Here is an 18732-nt window from a genome sequence, read left to right as displayed (position 1 = left end):
GAAATATTTATTCATATGCTCATTTACATCCCACTTGTGTGCACCATTACAGTCAAGGTAAGCTAAATGGAGACTAGTTCTGGAAGTGTGTTGAATGCTTTTTAAGCATTTGATTAAAAACATATGCACTTGCCAAGTGTTGTCTGAAGTCTTTTGTTTCATGATTGCTGCTCTCCTTTGGGGGACCTGAATAGAAAAAGCTGCAGGCTCAAGTATTGCTACATTCTCCATTTTGAAAGAGTTTAGTTATTCATTAAACTCAGACTCTGTGCGCAAACTAGAGTTCAGTGTGGTTCTAAATGTAAGTTGGGCTTTAGGATAAGAATTGCCACAAGCACAAACCTCTGCAAACTAAATCTTGTATATCTAGTGGTATAGCGTGCTGCTGTAGTGACAAAACGTCAACTAATTCCACTGCAATTTGTATGAAAAAGCCACAATTGGGAGATAGCTTCAGCTCACGGCGGGAGGGAGACTGAATAACAGCAGGGGGCAGCAAGACACCAGCCCTGAACCAGACTTTTGAATTTTTTCCCTCATTATTCGCTTTGGTCGTCTTGTCTTGTTAAAGTGCTGTTTAATTATGGATTATCTTTTATATCCTCGTTCCTTGTCGAAGAAATGAATATGAATACTCGTACAGTCCTTGAGACTTTTTTTTTTTTTTTTGGCTCCGGACTTCAGCTTCCGTTTCCCACCTCTGAGGTGAACCGGAAACGGTAATACCGCATGATTCGCCGGCTCGCGCAGCCCGGAAGCCCTGCTTGTCCTCTCGTGCTCGTCCGAGGCTGCCGAGTAGGAATCCGACGGAGAAGCAGCTGAACCGCGGGAACCGCACAGGCAGCAGTGTGGGCCTCTATGACCCTGCCAGGGCTCTCCGACCGCCGTCTCTCAAACTCCAGGTAAGGAAAGGAAATTAGGAGCGGCGTGTAACTTGGCTGTCGAAGGAGGAGAAAAGGTCTGAGCGCTCAGTCAGTGTGAACACGCGGCGCGCGCCCTCCCGCCTCAGCTGCCAGACCGCCGTCTGCTAAATTAATTAATCTGTATGGAAAACAAGAAAAAAATGTTTAATAACCAGAGGAAGACTCAGACTGGGTTTATCGGAGAATCATGTCTTCCCCCCTCTTAAGACAAACGGTCACACAGGCAGTTTGTGTCGTAATACTAGTGGACGTGGAATGTTACGTTGGGTGGGTGGTTACATTTAGTCATTGTGTTTCTCTAAAGTGATGTATGTTAATCTACCTATTTATCCATTTATAGAGCTAGGTAACTGGAGCAATTTAGGGTAATCACCTTGCTCAGGGTACTACAGCCAGAGGTAGATTCGAACCTGCGACCTTTTGGGTGCAAAGGGGCAGCAGCTCTAACCACCACACTACCAGATTTGAATCGCTGTTCTGGTAACAGGGGGTTCTCTGGGTATTTAATATGATTAACAACCCAAACAAACCTTTTCTAATCTCATGACTCCAGGGTAGTTATTCTGCTGCGAGGGTCTGCTTTTGCATGTTAATGTGGTGACCGGTAGCAGTTGGGGTTGCTGATCAGTCTGGTTGGAGGAGGTTTCTTCCTGATTGTCGCAGCCCTTCGTATCATCCGTTCTCCTCAGACCGAGGGCGATCCATATCATTTTGTGTTCTTTGTGAAGCCTCTACCTCTTCCACCCCCCCCCCAAACAAAAGTGGAAGTTCAGACAGATTCCGGCAAGCTCTTGTCAAAAATGGAAGTGTCCGCAGCCCATGAAACCAACCAGGAAAACACTGAGGGAGCACTTGAGAAAAGAAAAGTAATCCGCCAACCCAGGGATTAACTCAGGATTATGGCTGCGTGAAGGCACTGCAGTAGAAGTGCTTACGACTGACCAGGAAAGGATTGGATACCTGGTAACTGTGTACCTAGCCAGGTTACTGGAGCTCTTCTGCCTTTCTGGTCCCAAAAATCACATCAACCACCTGGCTTGAGGTTTCTGCACTCTCTAGAAAGTGGGAACCACCGCTGCTTGGATTTTTGGAAGTTTTAAGTGGCCTTAAAAGTCAATGCTAAACCCACTGACTGTAAGGAGTTGCCAGGAGATGTCTACATAAGTGCTCCTGCTGACTTCCTGTGGATGCTCACAGTGTCTTTGGACTTTTTCCTGGTTTTCTGGATCTAACATGTGACCTCACTCATGACAGCAGCAATCAGAAGGTCAGCTCAGTCCAACGGTACACCAGATTCCTAGCAGACCATCTCGTAAGGAACAAGTGTGTGTCTGTCTTATCGCTGGAGAAAAACTGGACTTGAAACCTCAGTTTCCAGTGAAGTAAAACTTTACGATGGCATGTACGTGTTATATAGGTGTGTTACGAGAAAAAGAGTTGTGTGACTGCATCCCAGCATGCTTCACCAAGATTCTGTCATAGTGACTGAATGTGGAGAACAACGTATCAGGACTTCAAATTGCTTAAGTGTTACTCGTGCAGCTAAAAATAACCAGCTTTGTTGCAAGCAAAGGAAAAGTTGTGGCTGACAGTGCAGGAGGAAGTTGAGGTAGGGGTTTGAAAGCTGTGTTTGGGGGGTTTAAAAGGCTTTGTTTATTTTGGATTTTGTTTAGCTCCTTTATCTAATACAGGTGCTGATTGCCACCAGCTTTGCTCTCCCCTGCCTGAGGTCTTTAGAAATCACAACAGTGTGTTTATGTGTATTTGTAGGTATGGAGGGTTGTGTGGGGCTTATGGGCACAGGTCCCCCTGCCTACATGTGGACTTACACATTCATTCACTTAGCAAACACTTTTTTCCAAAGCAACATACAACTCAGAATACAAAAGTGGATTGACAACAGATAAAGAGCTTTAGATGCAGACACATGATTATCAAAGCACAACTTGTTTTTCCAATACCACCAGGTTGTCGGTTTACATCACTCAAATAACTCCTTACAGAAGTGACATTTAAACAGCCAATGGGCAGCTGGTAGTTAGTGGTTAGAGCTGCTGCCTTTGGACCCAAAGGTTGCAGGTTTGATCCCCACCTCCAGCTGTAGTACCCTTGAGTAACGTAATTACCCTGAATTGCTCCAGTAAAAATTACCCAGCTGTATAAATAGGTAAATAACTGTAAGTGCCTTAACTTTGTAAGCTGCTTTGGAGAAAGTGTCAGCTAAATGAATAAATGCACAGATAATCATAAGAGGCGGTGATGGACTAATGTATTTATTAGTCAGGAGATCAGGAGAGAGATGATTCTGAAAAGATTGACTTTGAGATGCTTTTTGAATGTTTTGGAGGGATTCAGCACTTCTGAGCATCAAAGGGAGTTAGGTCCACCACATTAGGACCAAAACTTAGAACCTACAGGCTTTTGAATTTGGATCCCTTGTGAGTGGAACCACCAAGCAACCAGTGGTGGAGGGGCACAGCGCTCTGGCTGTGATGTAGTGATTAATCGTATGCTGTAGGTGTCAAGGTGCCGATCCTATGACCGTTTTGTAGGCTGTAACCAAAGTGTTCAGTCTTCAGTTTGTTACAGGCAGCTACAGGAAGCTAATGGAGAGATGAGGTACATGGGCACACTGGCAAATCAAATGGAACTCAGTGTGGCATTGTAGATCAGTTGAAGACGCTAGATGACAGAGGCTGCAAGACCAGATGGAAGGAGTTCAGATGAAATATTACCATAGCCTGGACTAAAAGCTGAGTCCAGGAAGAGGGATCCTGACACTTAACCTTTATCGGAAATACGAGTGAATTGTACTCCTTTAATCCCTGTGGCAATCTACTGCTGTTATGAGTGTTTGCTGCTTCTCTTAGAACCCATCTTGTGGATAGTGCCCTTGGGATCTGAGGGATGGAGCTTGCACCTCTGTGACAAACATCCTACTCACCTTGCTCATGATTCTAATTGGACCAGGTGGTCTAATGAATATGAGAACTTAGTCCATAGTGGCTTCATTAGCCAATGGTGTCAGGAAGGCAGGTAAGAAGCAGGAAAAGGATGAGAGCGCTCTGAAATTAACACAAACACCTCACCAGATGTGTTCATTTTGCCTTGTGGTGAAGTCACAGGATGCCTGTTATAATTATGCCCTTTGTATGCGTTTCATTTTAAAGCCTGGGCTGTGTCTGTGTGCTCTTTAAGAATGAAAGATGACACCAGTTGTTTTAAAGTCTTGGTTAGCACTGAAATGCTGGAGGAAATGAATGACGAAGTATGTACCTTAGTTATGGATTTGAACAAAGGGAATCCATATTCCAACCTGAGAAAGCTGGAGAGAGCCATGTAATACTTATTTCTGGCTTGGATGAATATTTTCCCTGAATAGAGAGAGATTCTTTTTCTTGAGAACAGCAGCAGGGCCCCACCCAAGTTTTGAAACAACAGTCTTTGGATTGCAAAACTGCCCATAAGTGCTATACTGCCTGCTACCACGTAAGGTGTAACTTACCTGGACTGAGTAGTAACTGATTGGTATCTACTAATCTAATCAGTATGCCGTCTTTGACTGTACAGAGTGCTGGAGCATTCATGAGGCTTCTTCGGGCTGATCTGACCGCACTGCTGTGTTGTCTTTTTAATACGACTGCATGCTGGCTTCCCCCCCATGTGTTCCTTGGATGGAGGGAAAACAGGTTCTGCAGGTTCTGTATGAGCACTTAACTGTGCATCACACATGCACTTTTTGATGTAACTGACACTTTTCTCCAAAGTAAGTTAGTGTTATGCATTGTTCATTTATACAGCTGGGTAATTTTTACTGGTGCGATTTGGGGCAAGTACCTTGCTCAAAGGGTACCGTAGAAGGAGGTGAGATTCAAACCTGGGTGCTTTGAATGCAAGCTGCACATTGTGTACCTGCAGCTGTATGTAGTGGAAAAATGCATTTGCGCCACTTTTGCAGGATTTGGAATGAACTGGGGTTTCAATAATGGAAAACAGCTACTGAAAAATTGATTTGTGGAAATTCTGTATCTACTTGATGCAGGTCATGGTTCTAGTTGTATTCAGTGGTGTATTTAATGGTGTACTGGTGGCCAGTCTTTCACTTTCAGACTGAGCGTGAGTCGTTTACAGTGGCAATATGGTTAATTAACCTAGTTATTCCCAGACACCTTACTTCCTCCTTTGTGCTTTGAAGTGAAAGGTGACCGAGGAAGTGACTGCTGACTGCCTTTTAAGGCATTTTTTTTTTTTTTGAAGACTAGTGTAGATGTTGACTGTGCCTGCGGTGAGGACTACCAGCAGTGTAAAACCTCAATATGAAAATAAGTGCTGCTGAAATTGCGTGCACGCCACTGACCAGCTGTGTGTGACCTTGGTGAATGTTGAAAACTGCACACCATCACTTATGTGAAGCTCTGACTTTAAAAGCAAGTCTAATTAACAAGGGCTACATTTTTGGATTGGGTTTAGAACCCTGTTCCAGGTGTACTGCTCTGTGTAATAATTCTTGTTTCAACCTCTTTTGTACTGTTGACATTTGTTCCTTTATCTGACACTTTTTTTCTCATGGCAGCTTACAATGTTAGAGTTGTATATTAAGCTACTTATGAAGATTTACCCATTTTTAAAGTAGGATAATGAATTCGCAGTAACTCCCTTGGTCAAGGGTACTGCAGTGGGTGAGGGGTTCAAGCAAAGGCCCTTCAGTTACAAGACAAGTGGATTGTTCTAATCAATATGTTGCCTGCTTAATATCCATTATAAGTATAGCATATAGATACAGCTGTTGATTTGCTGCATTTAATTCATATTACACCAAACATGTTATAGGAACAGCAACTGTTCGTCATCGTAACAAACTGAATTTGTTGTTATAGGAATATCTGTAATAGTGAAATTAACAGGTGGCTTTTCAATGGACTTTCTCCTTTAAAAGAGTGACTACATGTTCCAGACACACAAACCTGTGCTGTACTGTTGTCAGCAAGTAGCACAGATGCTTAAATATGCTGACTTTGCAATCTGAAGGGTACCAGTTCAGTCCGTGCTTCTGTTGTACTTGCTCCTATAAAATACCCAACATAATAAATACGTGAAATGCTAATCCCTTTTCGATTGGTGTCAGCTGCGCAGCAAGAGGATGAGGGGGTTGATGGGATGCTGTGGAGCAGACACGCTTGTGTTGGTAACTGTGAGGATCTCTGTGGAATCTCCATATCTCCCAGTGCCTCACTCCAGACCACTTTCTACTCCTCCACTGTACATAATTTACCAGGGATAGGGAATCATTGGAGTGACTCATTCCTTAGCGCCTGGAAGGGCTTCCTTGTCAGTGCCACCTGAATGAACAGCTTTGTCTCACAGTTGTACTAACCCAGTGCTTCACATCCATAGTTCTTTCCCTCTCAAAACTCTTAAATTCCATGCCACAAGTTAAAGGGGAGCTTTCTCAGTTTAATTTTTACAGCCAGAACTGTAAAAGGCAGTCATGCCAATGGGAGTGTGTGTTCTGTAATAAAATTATTTGTCAGATACACTGTACTTTAATGCAGTGATTGTGGCAGCCCTTTAGGACATGTGTAAAAAGTCTCACTGCAACTACAGTGAAGTTGTTGCTGTTAGGACTTCATACCTGCATGAAGTGATATATGGCAGGCAGAAATATTAACTAAATCAAGCTCACAGTTCAATGTTTCAGTATGTCTCTGTATTAATGGGTTTTCTGTACTCTTTGGAGTCTCTTAGTGCTGTGAAATACCGTGTCCTCATTCACTGGGTCTGTTGTATTTTACTTTTTATGTGCCACATCTTTACAAATTTCAACTTTTTTAGCTCTGTTGTTTTCTGATTTGCTGATTTACTTAACCAGGCCTGGGTGCTTTCCTTTCAGAGACAATGGGTGCTTCTTGCAGCTCCCATGCTTCCTTGGCCACCTTTAAAACCTGGCTTCCTTCTACAGAGTCTTGGCAGAAATGGTGGTTGTTTGTTGGCGACTAATTTTTTTTATATAGCCACGTCCAGATCAGTCTCTGAGGGCGTTCTTTGTGGGACCCTGACAGCCAAACAATAACCTTTGATGGAAGGTCCTCTGTTGCCTAAAAGCTAAAAGCAGGCGCTGCAAATGGTGTAGCGTCCCATGTACTGTTGCCTTGGCACAACATTTGGGTCAGAGGGCCAAGTTGCTATGAGGAACAAAGGTGGTTTCCACCACGTGGATATCTTTCAACACTTAGTGTGTGAAGTCTAGAGAAGAAGCCATTCATCACCCCTACACAACTGTTGTCTTGGTTTCATGGGTATGTCCCAGTGTAGTTAATACCTATTTGTAATAGTGGATGGAGATCAATGGATAGGTGCAATGGAAGTAAAGCAGTTTCTGTTAAGCATAATTGTCAAAGGTTCAACAGCAGAGCCCCTTCCTGGGGTATGGAAACCTGCTGGATTCAAGTTAATGTGTCATTTGCTAGAAAAGAAGCTGCTCTGTCTGAAGATGGGTAGATATGAGCGTGAACGGTTTCACTTGCTGCGCATCTCCCAGGCTTGTTCCCTCAGTGTGGACTGCAGGAAGCAATAATGAGGGACATGTAGGAGCCTAATTTGTGAGATCAGCAGAATGTAATCGCCTTTAGCGTACGAGCATTAGCTGTGCATGTGATACTCTGCTGCGGTACCCAGCCTGTGTTTGTCCTTACATTGTGTTGATTGTGGTTATGTCTGAAGATCCAATCTTGGAGAGACTTAAAATCTTCAGTTTGTGGTGGTTGGAATTTTTAACTAATTTCTAGGAAGGTGATGAAAGCTTTGTGTTTTGAAAGTTTCAGAACTTCCTCTTTTTTTTGTTAAACTTGTGCACAAAAATTTTCTGGGAGCCATGAATGGGGAGTGGTGGAATGATACAATTTGTAACACCAAAGAGCATAACGTGGGGGAACGTGACTGTGTCAGGTGGTATGTGTGTGGGTGTTCATGTGTGTTTAAAAAAAAAAAAAAAAAAACCACCAGTGCTACTGTTAAGCATCTTATTCTTTTGTTGACAAACTTTTAACTGTCGACATCCTGAAATAGATCAGAGTTTCGATCCGTTAGTCCTGGGTTTGTGAAAGGAGGGTATCTGAATGGCTTTGGTGATGAAAGTGTATGAGATGAACACACTACATGAAGTTGTTTCTCTTTTTTCTCCTTGGCAGAATTAAACCATGGCAGAGTCAAACAGGCCCCAGAGGAAGATGTCCACATCAGGAGAGAGCCTCTACAAGACATTAGGTCTGGAGAAGGGAGCATCTGCGGAGGACATCAAACGGGCCTACAGGTGATACGCTTGCCACAGACTAATAATTGTAAAATACAGAGAATTATTTTCATATAACAGATGGCTTATGCTGGGTGATTGACAACCGTTTTGTGTTTATTTGGTTGTAATGTTTTTTTTCCCTGCTTTTCAGCTTGCATTCCTAGTTGTGAACTGTGGATTTGGCCTTAGTGTGTGGTTTGTTGTTCAACAGGAAGCTGGCGTTGAAGTACCACCCGGACAAGAACCCAGACAACCCCGAGGCGGCAGAAAAGTTCAAGGAGATCAACAATGCCAACTCTATCCTCACTGATGACACCAAGCGCAAGATCTACGATGAGTACGGCTCTATGGGGCTCTACGTGTCGGAGCAGTTCGGGGAGGAGAGCGTCAAGTACTACTTCCTCATGTCCAAGTGGTGGTTCAAGGTGAGAGGCTTGGCACCCCAATACCACCTTGTTCCATGCTCAGTGCTGGTGTTTTCCTGCCTCGAGCTGGAAGCGAGTACCTAGTGCTTGGATTCTTCGTATGGAGTGAAAACAGAGGATGTCTTTGGCTTTCTGTTTCAGTCCATGTTTATGTGCTCGGTTATGTAACTTTACAAAGGCCACAGTGGAGGTTCACTGTGGTGGCTCCTGTGTTTGGGCTGGGCAGATTCCTCTTACTTCAGGAAACCGATAACCATGTTGGTTCCCTGTCTTCACTTTCTCTCCCATAAGCTGAGGAATCTTTGTTGCCCTGTCCTCTGGGCCGGTTTTCACATACGTGAATCAGACAAGTGTGGGAACGTTGTTGCTTGAGTGCAAGGGCCAGAGGATTATAACTTGGTGTTAATCTGAGCGTCGTCCAGGTGGTCATGTGACCCAGCAAATAGATTGGCTAATGGCCCTGGCCTACATTGAGGCTTCATTTCGCTGGCTGCCGTCATCCTGGAGTGATTAGCCAGGTCTGGATTTCCTGGGTGCAACAGCTGTGGAACTGAAGGTCACCCTTAATGGGGGTGTCCAGTGTAGTGAAAGCAAGACAGCTAACTGTATAGGAATACCAACCCTCCTCCACCGACTCTCTTTGAGTCCATCACTTTATTTCACTGGCCTTTCAGACCTGCCTTTGTCTCATAGTGGAATTCTCTCCTCTTGTGAATGGAGGGTAGAAAAGCTGGTCATAACTTTGCAGTGAAAAAGAACATCATGCAGCTTTATATTTTTCAATGATGTGGGAGAGAAAAAGTCTTACAAATGAAAAGTTAGAGTTCTAGTGAAGTGCGAAAAGTCTTGGTGCTCAGCATCATTGATATTAGGTTAGTGTTGCATATAGTATAGAGAAATTTTTGTCCCGACAGGTTGAGGAAGACTGTTACGTGGTCGAAGGGTAAACTTCCTTGTGCGATTTTGAAAAATGTCCGACATCAAATACATGTGATGAATTACACTGAGGTTTTGGTCACGAACCCTGGCTAGCTGAGATTGAGCGCGGGTCACAGATTGATGCGCTCAGATGTTATATAGCTGACATGCTGCGCCAGCTAAGTCGGGAAAACAATTGTGGCTGAGTGCCTTATTTACGAGCCGGTGGGCTGCTGGCTCGCCAAAGCGCCACGGAGGGAGACCACAGTCATATTCTCTTCTGGCAAAAGCACGTGCTGGCAACTGCTCCTGTTGCGTCCATCTACCTGCCTTTTGTGACCTTGCCGCACGCTGCTGGCGTCAGAGACGTCGCAATTAATCCGACTGAGATTCGACATGAAAATGGCTCTGCAGGAACATTATTTTCGATTCCCGAGATGAAAAGAGCGTGAGTGTAGCAGTCTTTTGAAGGCCGGAGTTGGAGCAGCAGGATGCCGGTGATGGGGACAGGTTGATTGAGACTGAGTGGTGAGCTTTGATCCCTCAAGCCCTTTGTATAGCAGTGCTGGCACGCTTACTCGCTCCATCGTTACGCAGAAGTCAGCAGGAGGTGGGGTGGCACCGAAAGAGTACCTTGGTGGTAGAATAGGCTGCATAGCGAAGCAGATTTCTGTGGCAGAAATTCAGCAGGTCAATTGGCTCCTCACCAGGGTGCCTGACAGAGGCCGCTGATAGTGCACTGCTCTGGCTTGGTGTGTTTGAGTGTATATGCGGGAACCAGTCCCCATGGGCACTGACCCTTGCGTCTCGCTCCTGCTCCAGGCTCTGGCTCTGTGCTGTGGGATCTTCACCTGCTGCTGCTGCTGTTGCTGCTGCTGTTTCTGCTGCGGCCGCTGCAAGCCTCCAGAAGATGAGGAGAACTACCAGTACGTGGACCCTGAGGACCTCGAGGCGCAAATCAAGGCCGAGCAGGACGGAGGTGAGTGATCGGGGCACGGCTGGGGCAGATTCTCCCATAACAGGCCACACCAGCAGGTTTCTACTGTGCTGTGCAGCTCATGAATATCGCCGCTTTTCAACGCACTCATGCTGGAGGAGCTGTTTCCAGAGGGAATGTTCAAGACGGGAATGTAAATGAATGACGAGACGCAGAGAAATCAAAGAGCAGCACAGACATTGCAGGTTTTCTGCAGCAAGTTACTTTGTGTAGCCTTCTTATTCTTACTCAGAATTTACATGCGGTAGAGTCTATTGGGTAGAATACATGTTCCTTAACATTCCCAAATTTTTGTACATTTTCAGTAGTTTTTTTTGCCTTCTGATGACTAGGCATACAGGAAATTATCGTCGGTCGGCCCAAGTGTTTTCCTTGATGAAGCTCCTCCCGTTCTGTTGCAGTTCTATGGATGGAGACAAGTTTTCTTTGGAAAGCTATGGCAACTGTTCCTGGCTGCCACTCCCACAAGGGCCTGCCTGTGCTGTATCCAGGCACTGTCATCTCATTGGACCAAAGCTCAATGACATTTTCGAGTGACCCACAATCTTGAAACTCTGTGTTGGTCCTACTTGGAGATGTAAATTAACCTCCAAAATTCTACATTTAGTGAGAAAACCTTATGGTTCTGGTTGTTGGACCTTTTTTCCCCTCATACTCATTCGTTTGTGCTGTCGCATGGTTCTTGCATGCCCTGATCATAATGGGCTCATTACTGATGACAAACTGAACATTTCCTGCTGTAGGAGGACAGAGAATTGATACTCCAGAGGCTCATGAAACTCCAGCTGGTCCAGTGGGAATACAGCTGCTATTTATAGATGTTTGGCTCTTGTGCAGAGAGCTGATATTTACATTGTTTTGTCCAAACCAGTCTGCTCGGCTGGAAAATGGTCAAGATCTAAAACTAGGAGGAATTGGTTGAAATGATTGGAAGTAGCAAAGAGAGTGGGGAACCCCCCCCCCCCATAATGCATTTTTAGTTGTATAAAAAGGAGCTGGGGTTTTTGTGATATTTTTCTTACAGGGAAATTTAAACCTCACTTACTGACCCCCATTGTGACCAAACAAAAAACAATCCATGATGCTAAGAGTGGACCTTCTGACTTCTGCAATGAAATCCTTTTTTACTTCTCTGTGTGATCTTTTGATGGACCCAGTTGTCACAGGCTTGCAGTCTAGGTTGTGCAACCAGAAGTTGAAATACCAGAAGCGGAGACCAGCTCTCGGAGTTGGGCCATTAGGATTGTGGGTCAGATGTTCCTGATGTCTGTTTTGCCAAGAACTGGAGATCTAATACAATGTTTAGGTTCAGCGGTTTCAAGCTCCTTTCCTGGAGGCCTCACCTATTTTAAAGTTTTATTTTTAAATCAATACTGTGGCCATGTGCCTTGGAATAAATAATAATTAGTTACACTTACAGGTTTAAAAATAAATATTGTAATAGAAATATTATCAACCAGTGGGAGAGCTGGTTGCTGTGAAGGTCAACAAATAATTGATTGTTTAGAAGTCTGAGGTCCCTGAAGTTTGATTTTTTTTTTTTTTTTTTTTTTTTTTGGGAAACTTCCTCTTCCTATTAGGGGTCCAAAAAGACTTATTTTTACAGTCTTTGCTCATTGTTTGTTTCCAAGCAATTTAAGTGGATTCTGGGAAATTAGCAGGCAAGTTATCTCCCATGCAGAATGGACGGTTTTTCATTTGTGTGAATATTCTGAAGTTCTGAAGTTTTCTGTGTGAATAATATACATGACTTGACTTTTTACTTTGTTTATTGGTTAGCGACCACTACCTCACACACCATGTTTATGCACAAGGGAAATGATATTGGTGGGTGGACCAAAAGCTTCAGTGGTCTGTTTCCTGTCCAGCAGGTGATACTGTAATAGTGGTACAGCCTATACCCAGCCCAGCCCCGGAGAACCCATGCGAAACCCTGCCGGAGGCCAAGTGATTTTGTAAGCCCTCCTTGGCCGCCTCAGCTTGGTTTTGGTAGCACGCTCTGCTTACCATGTGCCTGCGTTGCCCGAAAAATGCTCCACTTCTGGGTGTTGACCTTGTACACACCTTGCTCTGCGTGCATCCAGTTGGCATGATTCACTTGTTTGCTAACCATCAGCACTTCATTATGGTGCCATCAGCCCATGAGCACCATCCTTCATGCAAGTTCGTGCTCCGTTATGTGGTCCTTGCACCTTGCATGTCTAACACTTCTAACACTGAAGATGGCTGTGTGTGAAGTCATTTTGTCCCACTATTCTTGTCTTAAATGTGTATATTTCATTTTTATGGCATAGAAAACATTTTGCTACATGGCTGCTGTTCGCCCACAGGGCTGCTGACCGCTTGGTGATTCTGCCCTAGGTGGTTCCTTGCTGCCAATGTACGGTCTTGGCATGACTGAACCTCAGAGTGGAGACTGACCCAGTGTTTGGATGAGATGGTTTGTCCACATTGTTCCACGATGCATTTGGAACCAGAGTTAGATTCTGGTTTCTGTTTAGGGGACTTATCTCTGGAAGTTGGCACCATCCACAGATTCAGTGTGTTAAGTGTGGATTTCTTTTTGTTTTTTTTTTGTTTTTTTTTTAAACAAAAGTAAACATTTCAGAACAGTTTTGAGAATGCCTTTTGTTTTTTTTTCTGTGACAAATTGAATTATTTGTAACGAGAACCTGAAAGCCAGTTCACCATGATAGTCCAACAGATGGTAACCGGGTAGAGCAGTGAGGACTGTGTTTACAGTGTATACCGTGTTTTGTAAGTAAACGTTGGAATTGCCCGTGGGCCTCATCTCATTAAGGTAATCCACTGCTGTTCAGTCATCAGTTTGTCCGCTGTGCAGGTGCACTCAATCCCTGACTGCATATCACACTTCCTTGTCTAAGAGCTGTCCATTTGTGTCTGTGTCATCTTTCCTTCTGTCTCTCTCACTCTGCCCCACTCACTGGGAGAAGGATTCAAGTGAGAGGGCAGAGGAGCTGCGTCAGGGAGGGGGAGGTAGGTTCTGCCCCCTGCAGTGGCATACCCACTAAAGGGGTCTGAAGCAAGGCACGGTGCCACACCTAGAAGATGATGAACCTCAGCACCACATTCCTAAGAGAGGCGGCATGTCTGATAGTGCTGCATTAGTCGTAGTGAATGCCTGCTGCTTTTGCCGTGCCAGGTGCAGCATAGCAAGTCACAGTTTACTACAGTAATTAGAGAAGCCATTATGAAGAAGTTTGTGTTCCCCATTGTGAACTTCCGTCCAAGGGATTTTTTGCAGACCAAATATAAGCACATCTGATCCAGTGGAGGCAAAGAACTGACTCTTCAGTTCTGTCTAGGCACATGAATACAGTACACTGGCTCTTCAGCTTACAAAGTGGACCAGAAGTCTTTCTGCAGTTTGTTTTGTTCATAATTCTAAAGTCACTTTCACCACCAAGTTACAGTGAATAAAAGCTTAAAAATATATGTCCATGGATTATTTTTTATTAGGCTCTTTAAAATTTCAGGTGAACCTGTAATTAATAAAAAAAAAAAAATCTTTAAGGTTTTATACTATTTTCATTAAACTTCAAGCTAAATTAATTTTAATTCTGTGTAATTTGACCATTTGTAATATGAGGAGCCAGTGTACTTTAACGCTGCATTAAGTTAATATAGTGATGACATGTCATGTACCACATTGTACAGTTAGGAAGAAGAATTCTGCTTTGCTGTTTCTCTCTGCGTATCTGCTGCGCTTTCCTGGATTCTCTGCCTTTCGTGACTTTCCTAAGGAAGAACTCTCTTGGTGGGCTCTGCATATTCCATTTAGATCAAGTAGGATATGTTTTGTGTCAAGCAAATCCAGGAGAGCTTTTCCTGCTTCATTCAAGCCAGATGCTTTGTGGTTTGCTGCAGATCATTAGCTGATGGATACCCCTGATGTCTGAGACTGTTTCTCTGCTCACTTTTCCTCTGTGTGTCCTGACAGGTCAAAATGCCCCCATCGTGATCCAGCCCCATTCCACTGCCAGTGACTTGGAGCCCTCCCAGAATGCCGCTGGCCAGCACACTTCCACAATCCCGAATTAGGCCCCCAGGCAGCGACCATCGGGGCCATTCGCGGAGCCCCCATCTCACACATGGACACTGCAAGACCCTGCTCTGCCTCCTTGTGGTTGTATGTCATCAGTGTCAGTACTGCAGACAATATCAAAGTCCCTTTTGGCTGTTTGTCCCCTCTCACATGTTCTTGTTCTTGACGGGGAATCAGGAGCCATGTTTGCCAACGTGCAGCAGGGGACTCTTGTTGCCATGTATGTTGCCCCATTCTCCTGGGGTGCTCTGTTTGACTCTTAATACCAGCTCGCCAAGGAACCAGTGCAGCTGCACTCCTGCGGTTCACCAAGGTGTTTTTTGGGATTTTTGCAAATCAGTGGACTCGAAGGCTCTGAATTGCGCACATTCATTCATCTGCATGCCAACGCTAACAAGAAGTTTGACCCCTTTCACACTTAACACACACACACAGTCTCAATTTTGCCATGGGACAAAACCCAACTGAGGCCAGATGGAAGTGCAGTTTTGGACATTCCCAGAAGGGGGCGCTCTCAAAATATCATCATTGATGGAACACTGGAAAACCAGCATCTTTAGCTCACTGATTGCTCATGGACCATGTTGTCGTTGTGTGAACCTCATTGTCCATTTAGTGTCCCTTGTGTGCCACTTTACAGTGTAGTTTTATTGCCTGATGTGATTGTTTTGCCAGAAAAATCTGGACAAAACAATTACATGTCCTGAAGTTGGTAAGTTGATTGTGTTATGTACAAAAAAAGTGGAAGTTATCAGATTTTCCCGAAACAAAGAAGTCTGTTGTGAGAACATGAGCTCCATATTTCCCCTCCCTCCACATCAAGCCTCTTGCAACTGGCATAAATGGATTGTAAGAATTGCTGCTTGGATACTTAATGGGCATGTTTTGTTTACCTGTTTATACGATATTTGGCAAACGGCAGATGTCATACTGCCCTCTTTTTTTGGACACTCCAGTCCAGCCATGAGCGCAGCTATGACCAAACTGCTGCTCACTCACCAGGCTGAGGTTTCTCTCCACCAGCAAACCCCTGTCACCGGACTGCAGATGTGAACCTCATATTCTGCTGGGGAGGGATGAGTCGGGGGTGTCCTTTGTAAACCTTCACTGTGGTTCCACCCCCCTTCCTGTCTGTCATGAGCAGAGTGTGTGGTGCACACATACACTCGTGCACCCCCTATTCTTACTCTTGCTGTGTACTTGAGAGCTGGCTGATATGAAATTGTTTTAAATTCCCCCGCTTCCTGTGGGTAAGAGGAGGAAGAGAGACTGTGTGCCTGCGGTGGGCAAGGTTGGCTGGCATTTCCTCCTGAGCCTGGCCTGCCTGTTCCCTGGGAGTAGGAGGTCATCATCTTCTATTGATGTTTTACTATGGTTCATGTTATCTAATCAAAAACATTATATATTATTGTTATTGTAACATGAGTGAATGCCAAATAATGTGGTGAGATGCACTAAATGGTGTGATTAATTAAAATTTAAAACAAACTCTTTGGTTTTGCCAATGTTGGCAGTTCGTCACCGAGCTCATGTCCTCTCCTCTTGAATCGTTTGGGAGTTTTGTCTGCTCTGTCGTAGTTGTGTCTGGTGGGTCGTGTTTTCCATCACATTAGTTATCCAGCCAGGAGTCTGAGAGAGCAGCTCCAGTAAATAACATTCTCAAAGAAGCCGACCAAGAAACCTCTGGTGATACATATTCATGTTTTATCTTAGCATTTTATTGAAATTGACACGCTGTCGGCGCGAGACATCACCGCATGTTCGTCTAACTTGTGCAGGTTGAACCTTCATGGAAACAGCTGTTAATTTGTTCTGCAATCTTTAGCACTGTGTAAATAATCGTTTGTATCCAATATTACTCAATGGGTGAGACATGCCGACAGTGTCAGTGGAGAATTACTTTGTATGCAGATCTTTTATGAAACATCCATTTTAATACTGTGGATTTTTTTTGCATATGTAAATTATTTTTTAAGAATGTTCATGGTCATTTTGAAAATGCTGATTATAGCCAAATGTAGTCACCCCGGCTGCAGCGATAGGCTGACAGCCCTAGTGGGCGGCTCCAGCGACCCTAGATCTGCCAATGAAAATGCTTCTCAGTAATCACCCGCTGTAGAGGCGGTCCCTGTGCTCGCCACGCCTCGGGTTCTTAGACCTCGTGAGGGATGACTAACTCTCGCAGATATGAAATCATTGTTTCTCTTCAGAATGTTTCCTAATGAAAGACTATCTGTAAATGATCAATTGATATTAAAGGAATAAAAAAAGGATGGGGGAGGGTTATATCCACTTTTTGTATGGCCTTTTGTTCTTTTGCTCAGTGAATGTGGACACCTTGGTTAGATGTTGCTTGTGGGTGGAATTCTGCTCCTTTCAGTGGCTATCTACCCAGAATGCCATATTTTGTCCGGCGAGTTGACTCACTTCTCTTCCAGGAGCTCGATGCTTCATGACATCTTTCTGAGTGGAAGATGGTGCGAATGTTAAAGGAAGTCAAAGGAATGAGGATCAGCTTCTGCGGTTCTGAAGGACATCCTGCCAGATCCGTATTACTTGTACACCTTGTTTGCAGTGTGAGGAACCAGTTCTGCCACAGTAAGGTGACACGTCCTCTGACCAGTGCTGTTCCCTTGCTTACGCTCAATCCCTGCCCTAGCATTTCCACGGGAGCAATCATCAGACAGCTTAGTATGAGGTTCACATTTCACAACAGCAAGTTTAGGGGGTAAGGGAACAGCCGAAAGAAGGTTCTGGAAGAGCACATGATGCTTGAAGGGGGTACTTGAAGCGGTCTGGAACCCACGCTGTTTCCGCAGGGATCCAAAGTTGCAAAGAGCACCAAAACCACACCTGTGGCTGAACGTTTCTCAGCTAGACAGCCTGCTGTCGGTGGGGCGAGCAACTTCTGGGTGGGCATGGTGTCAGGTAAATGGAACAGAACGATCAAAATTGGGGGTTAGGATGGGGAGCATCAGCAAGTTCAGTGTAGGGTTTGAGTCTGTATGTAACTGTCAGCATGTGGCAGGAGAGCAGCACTTAATGGGGGCTTTGAGAGCTTGTAGAAGAGTCACTGTGGATAAGTGCTGTTACCCGTTGTGGTGAAGAGCTTCAGCAGCACAATTATGCTTTACAAGTGCATAGAAGTATATGGAAGGATGGGTGAAGTTGACCAAAAATGAAGATGAAGGACGGTCATGTAATGGGAGTGTTGATGAAGATGAGTATTTGTAAAAGGTGTTGAGACGAGCGTAAGGAGGTCATCGGAAACCTTTTTGGTAGCTGAAGAAAGGAGCCTCAGAAGAGATGGCAGAAATCTGGAGTGGAGTAGGAAGGAACAGGAGAGCGAGACGAACGGCCTGCTGGAGGAACGGGTAGCGCTGGTGTCGGCTGGGAAGAGCAACCTTCTCATTTGTATCTGGAGGAGCAGTGGGTTCTGCACAAGAGGGATGCTTGTTACTGCGGACAATTCTGATGATGTCAACCCAAACCTCACCCTTCCCACTGTCGCACGCTGTGTGTGTGTGTGTGTAAAGCTCTTTGTTGATGATGTACTTTCGTGTACGACCCCAGCTTGTATGCCGCTTTGGAGAAAAACATCTCCTAGATGAATAATAAATGTAATAAGAGCAATTAAAAGTCTTGTTCTCACAAGTAATACAGTGATCGCTCATCTACAGGGTGACTTGTTTCTTATCCTGTGTCTCTATGTAGGATGGTAGTTTGTGGGAGGTCAGGTGGCTGTGAGCGAGTCCTCTTCCCTGTGAATCTCCTTTGTGTGTGTGTTTGTGTGAGGGAAAGAGACACTGTGGATGTCCCATGTTTGCTTTTAGCTCTCCAAGTCAGTGGCGCCAGCATCCCTGAGCCCCCTAACCCACCCTGCTGCCCCTGCTGGAGGGCGAAGGGGGTTGGTCCAAACCCGCAGAATGTTCCTCCGCTTCGGCTGCCAAACGGCTGCCAGCTTATCATATTTCAAGGCTAAAAATGGAGGTTGGAATCTCCCCCCAAATTCCCAACCATACCCTTTACTCCTTGTCTCCACTGCAGCGGCATCAGCCTGGGAAGTTTTGCGCTGAAAGGTTTGCACAGTAACCCAACCCAGAACAAACCGG

The 18732-nt window shown here is 44.8% G+C and overlaps 1 protein-coding gene across 3 annotated transcripts; it reads left to right on the top strand.

The window, feature by feature from the left end:
• The first annotated feature begins 733 nt into the window (after positions 1-733).
• dnajc5ga (DnaJ (Hsp40) homolog, subfamily C, member 5 gamma a) lies at positions 734-16906 on the top strand. Of its 3 annotated transcripts, none has more exons than XM_018736984.1 (6): positions 734-902; positions 8111-8232; positions 8426-8639; positions 10380-10536; positions 12426-12509; positions 14516-14594. In XM_018736984.1, exons 2-5 carry the CDS (start codon positions 8120-8122, stop codon positions 12503-12505), a joined length of 564 nt encoding a protein of 187 aa, XP_018592500.1. In that variant the 5' UTR covers positions 734-902; positions 8111-8119; the 3' UTR covers positions 12506-12509; positions 14516-14594. The 3 variants fall into 3 exon arrangements, with proteins under 3 accessions (XP_018592500.1, XP_018592499.1, XP_018592498.1); XM_018736983.1 differs by having other exon boundaries at positions 12423-12509; XM_018736982.2 differs by lacking the exon at positions 12426-12509 and having other exon boundaries at positions 14516-16906.
• Positions 16907-18732: the final 1826 nt, after the last annotated feature.

This window comes from Scleropages formosus, chromosome 1 (assembly GCF_900964775.1).
Source record: "Scleropages formosus chromosome 1, fSclFor1.1, whole genome shotgun sequence".
Lineage (NCBI taxonomy): Eukaryota > Metazoa > Chordata > Actinopteri > Osteoglossiformes > Osteoglossidae > Scleropages > Scleropages formosus.
The sequence above is the reverse complement of the archived record's forward strand: the minus strand, read 5'-3'. Positions and strand labels throughout refer to the sequence as shown.

What these genes read in the sequence shown, in the direction of transcription:
- dnajc5ga (XM_018736982.2), top strand. Translation starts at nt 8,120, where the DNA reads ATGGCAGAGTCAAACAGGCCCCAGAGGAAGATGTCCACATCAGGAGAG. An exon ending in GACATCAAACGGGCCTACAG is followed by an intron (nt 8,233 to 8,425) that starts GTGATACGCTTG and finishes GTTGTTCAACAG; the next exon opens with GAAGCTGGCGTTGAAGTACC. An exon ending in CAAGGCCGAGCAGGACGGAG is followed by an intron (nt 10,537 to 14,515) that starts GTGAGTGATCGG and finishes GTGTCCTGACAG; the next exon opens with GTCAAAATGCCCCCATCGTG.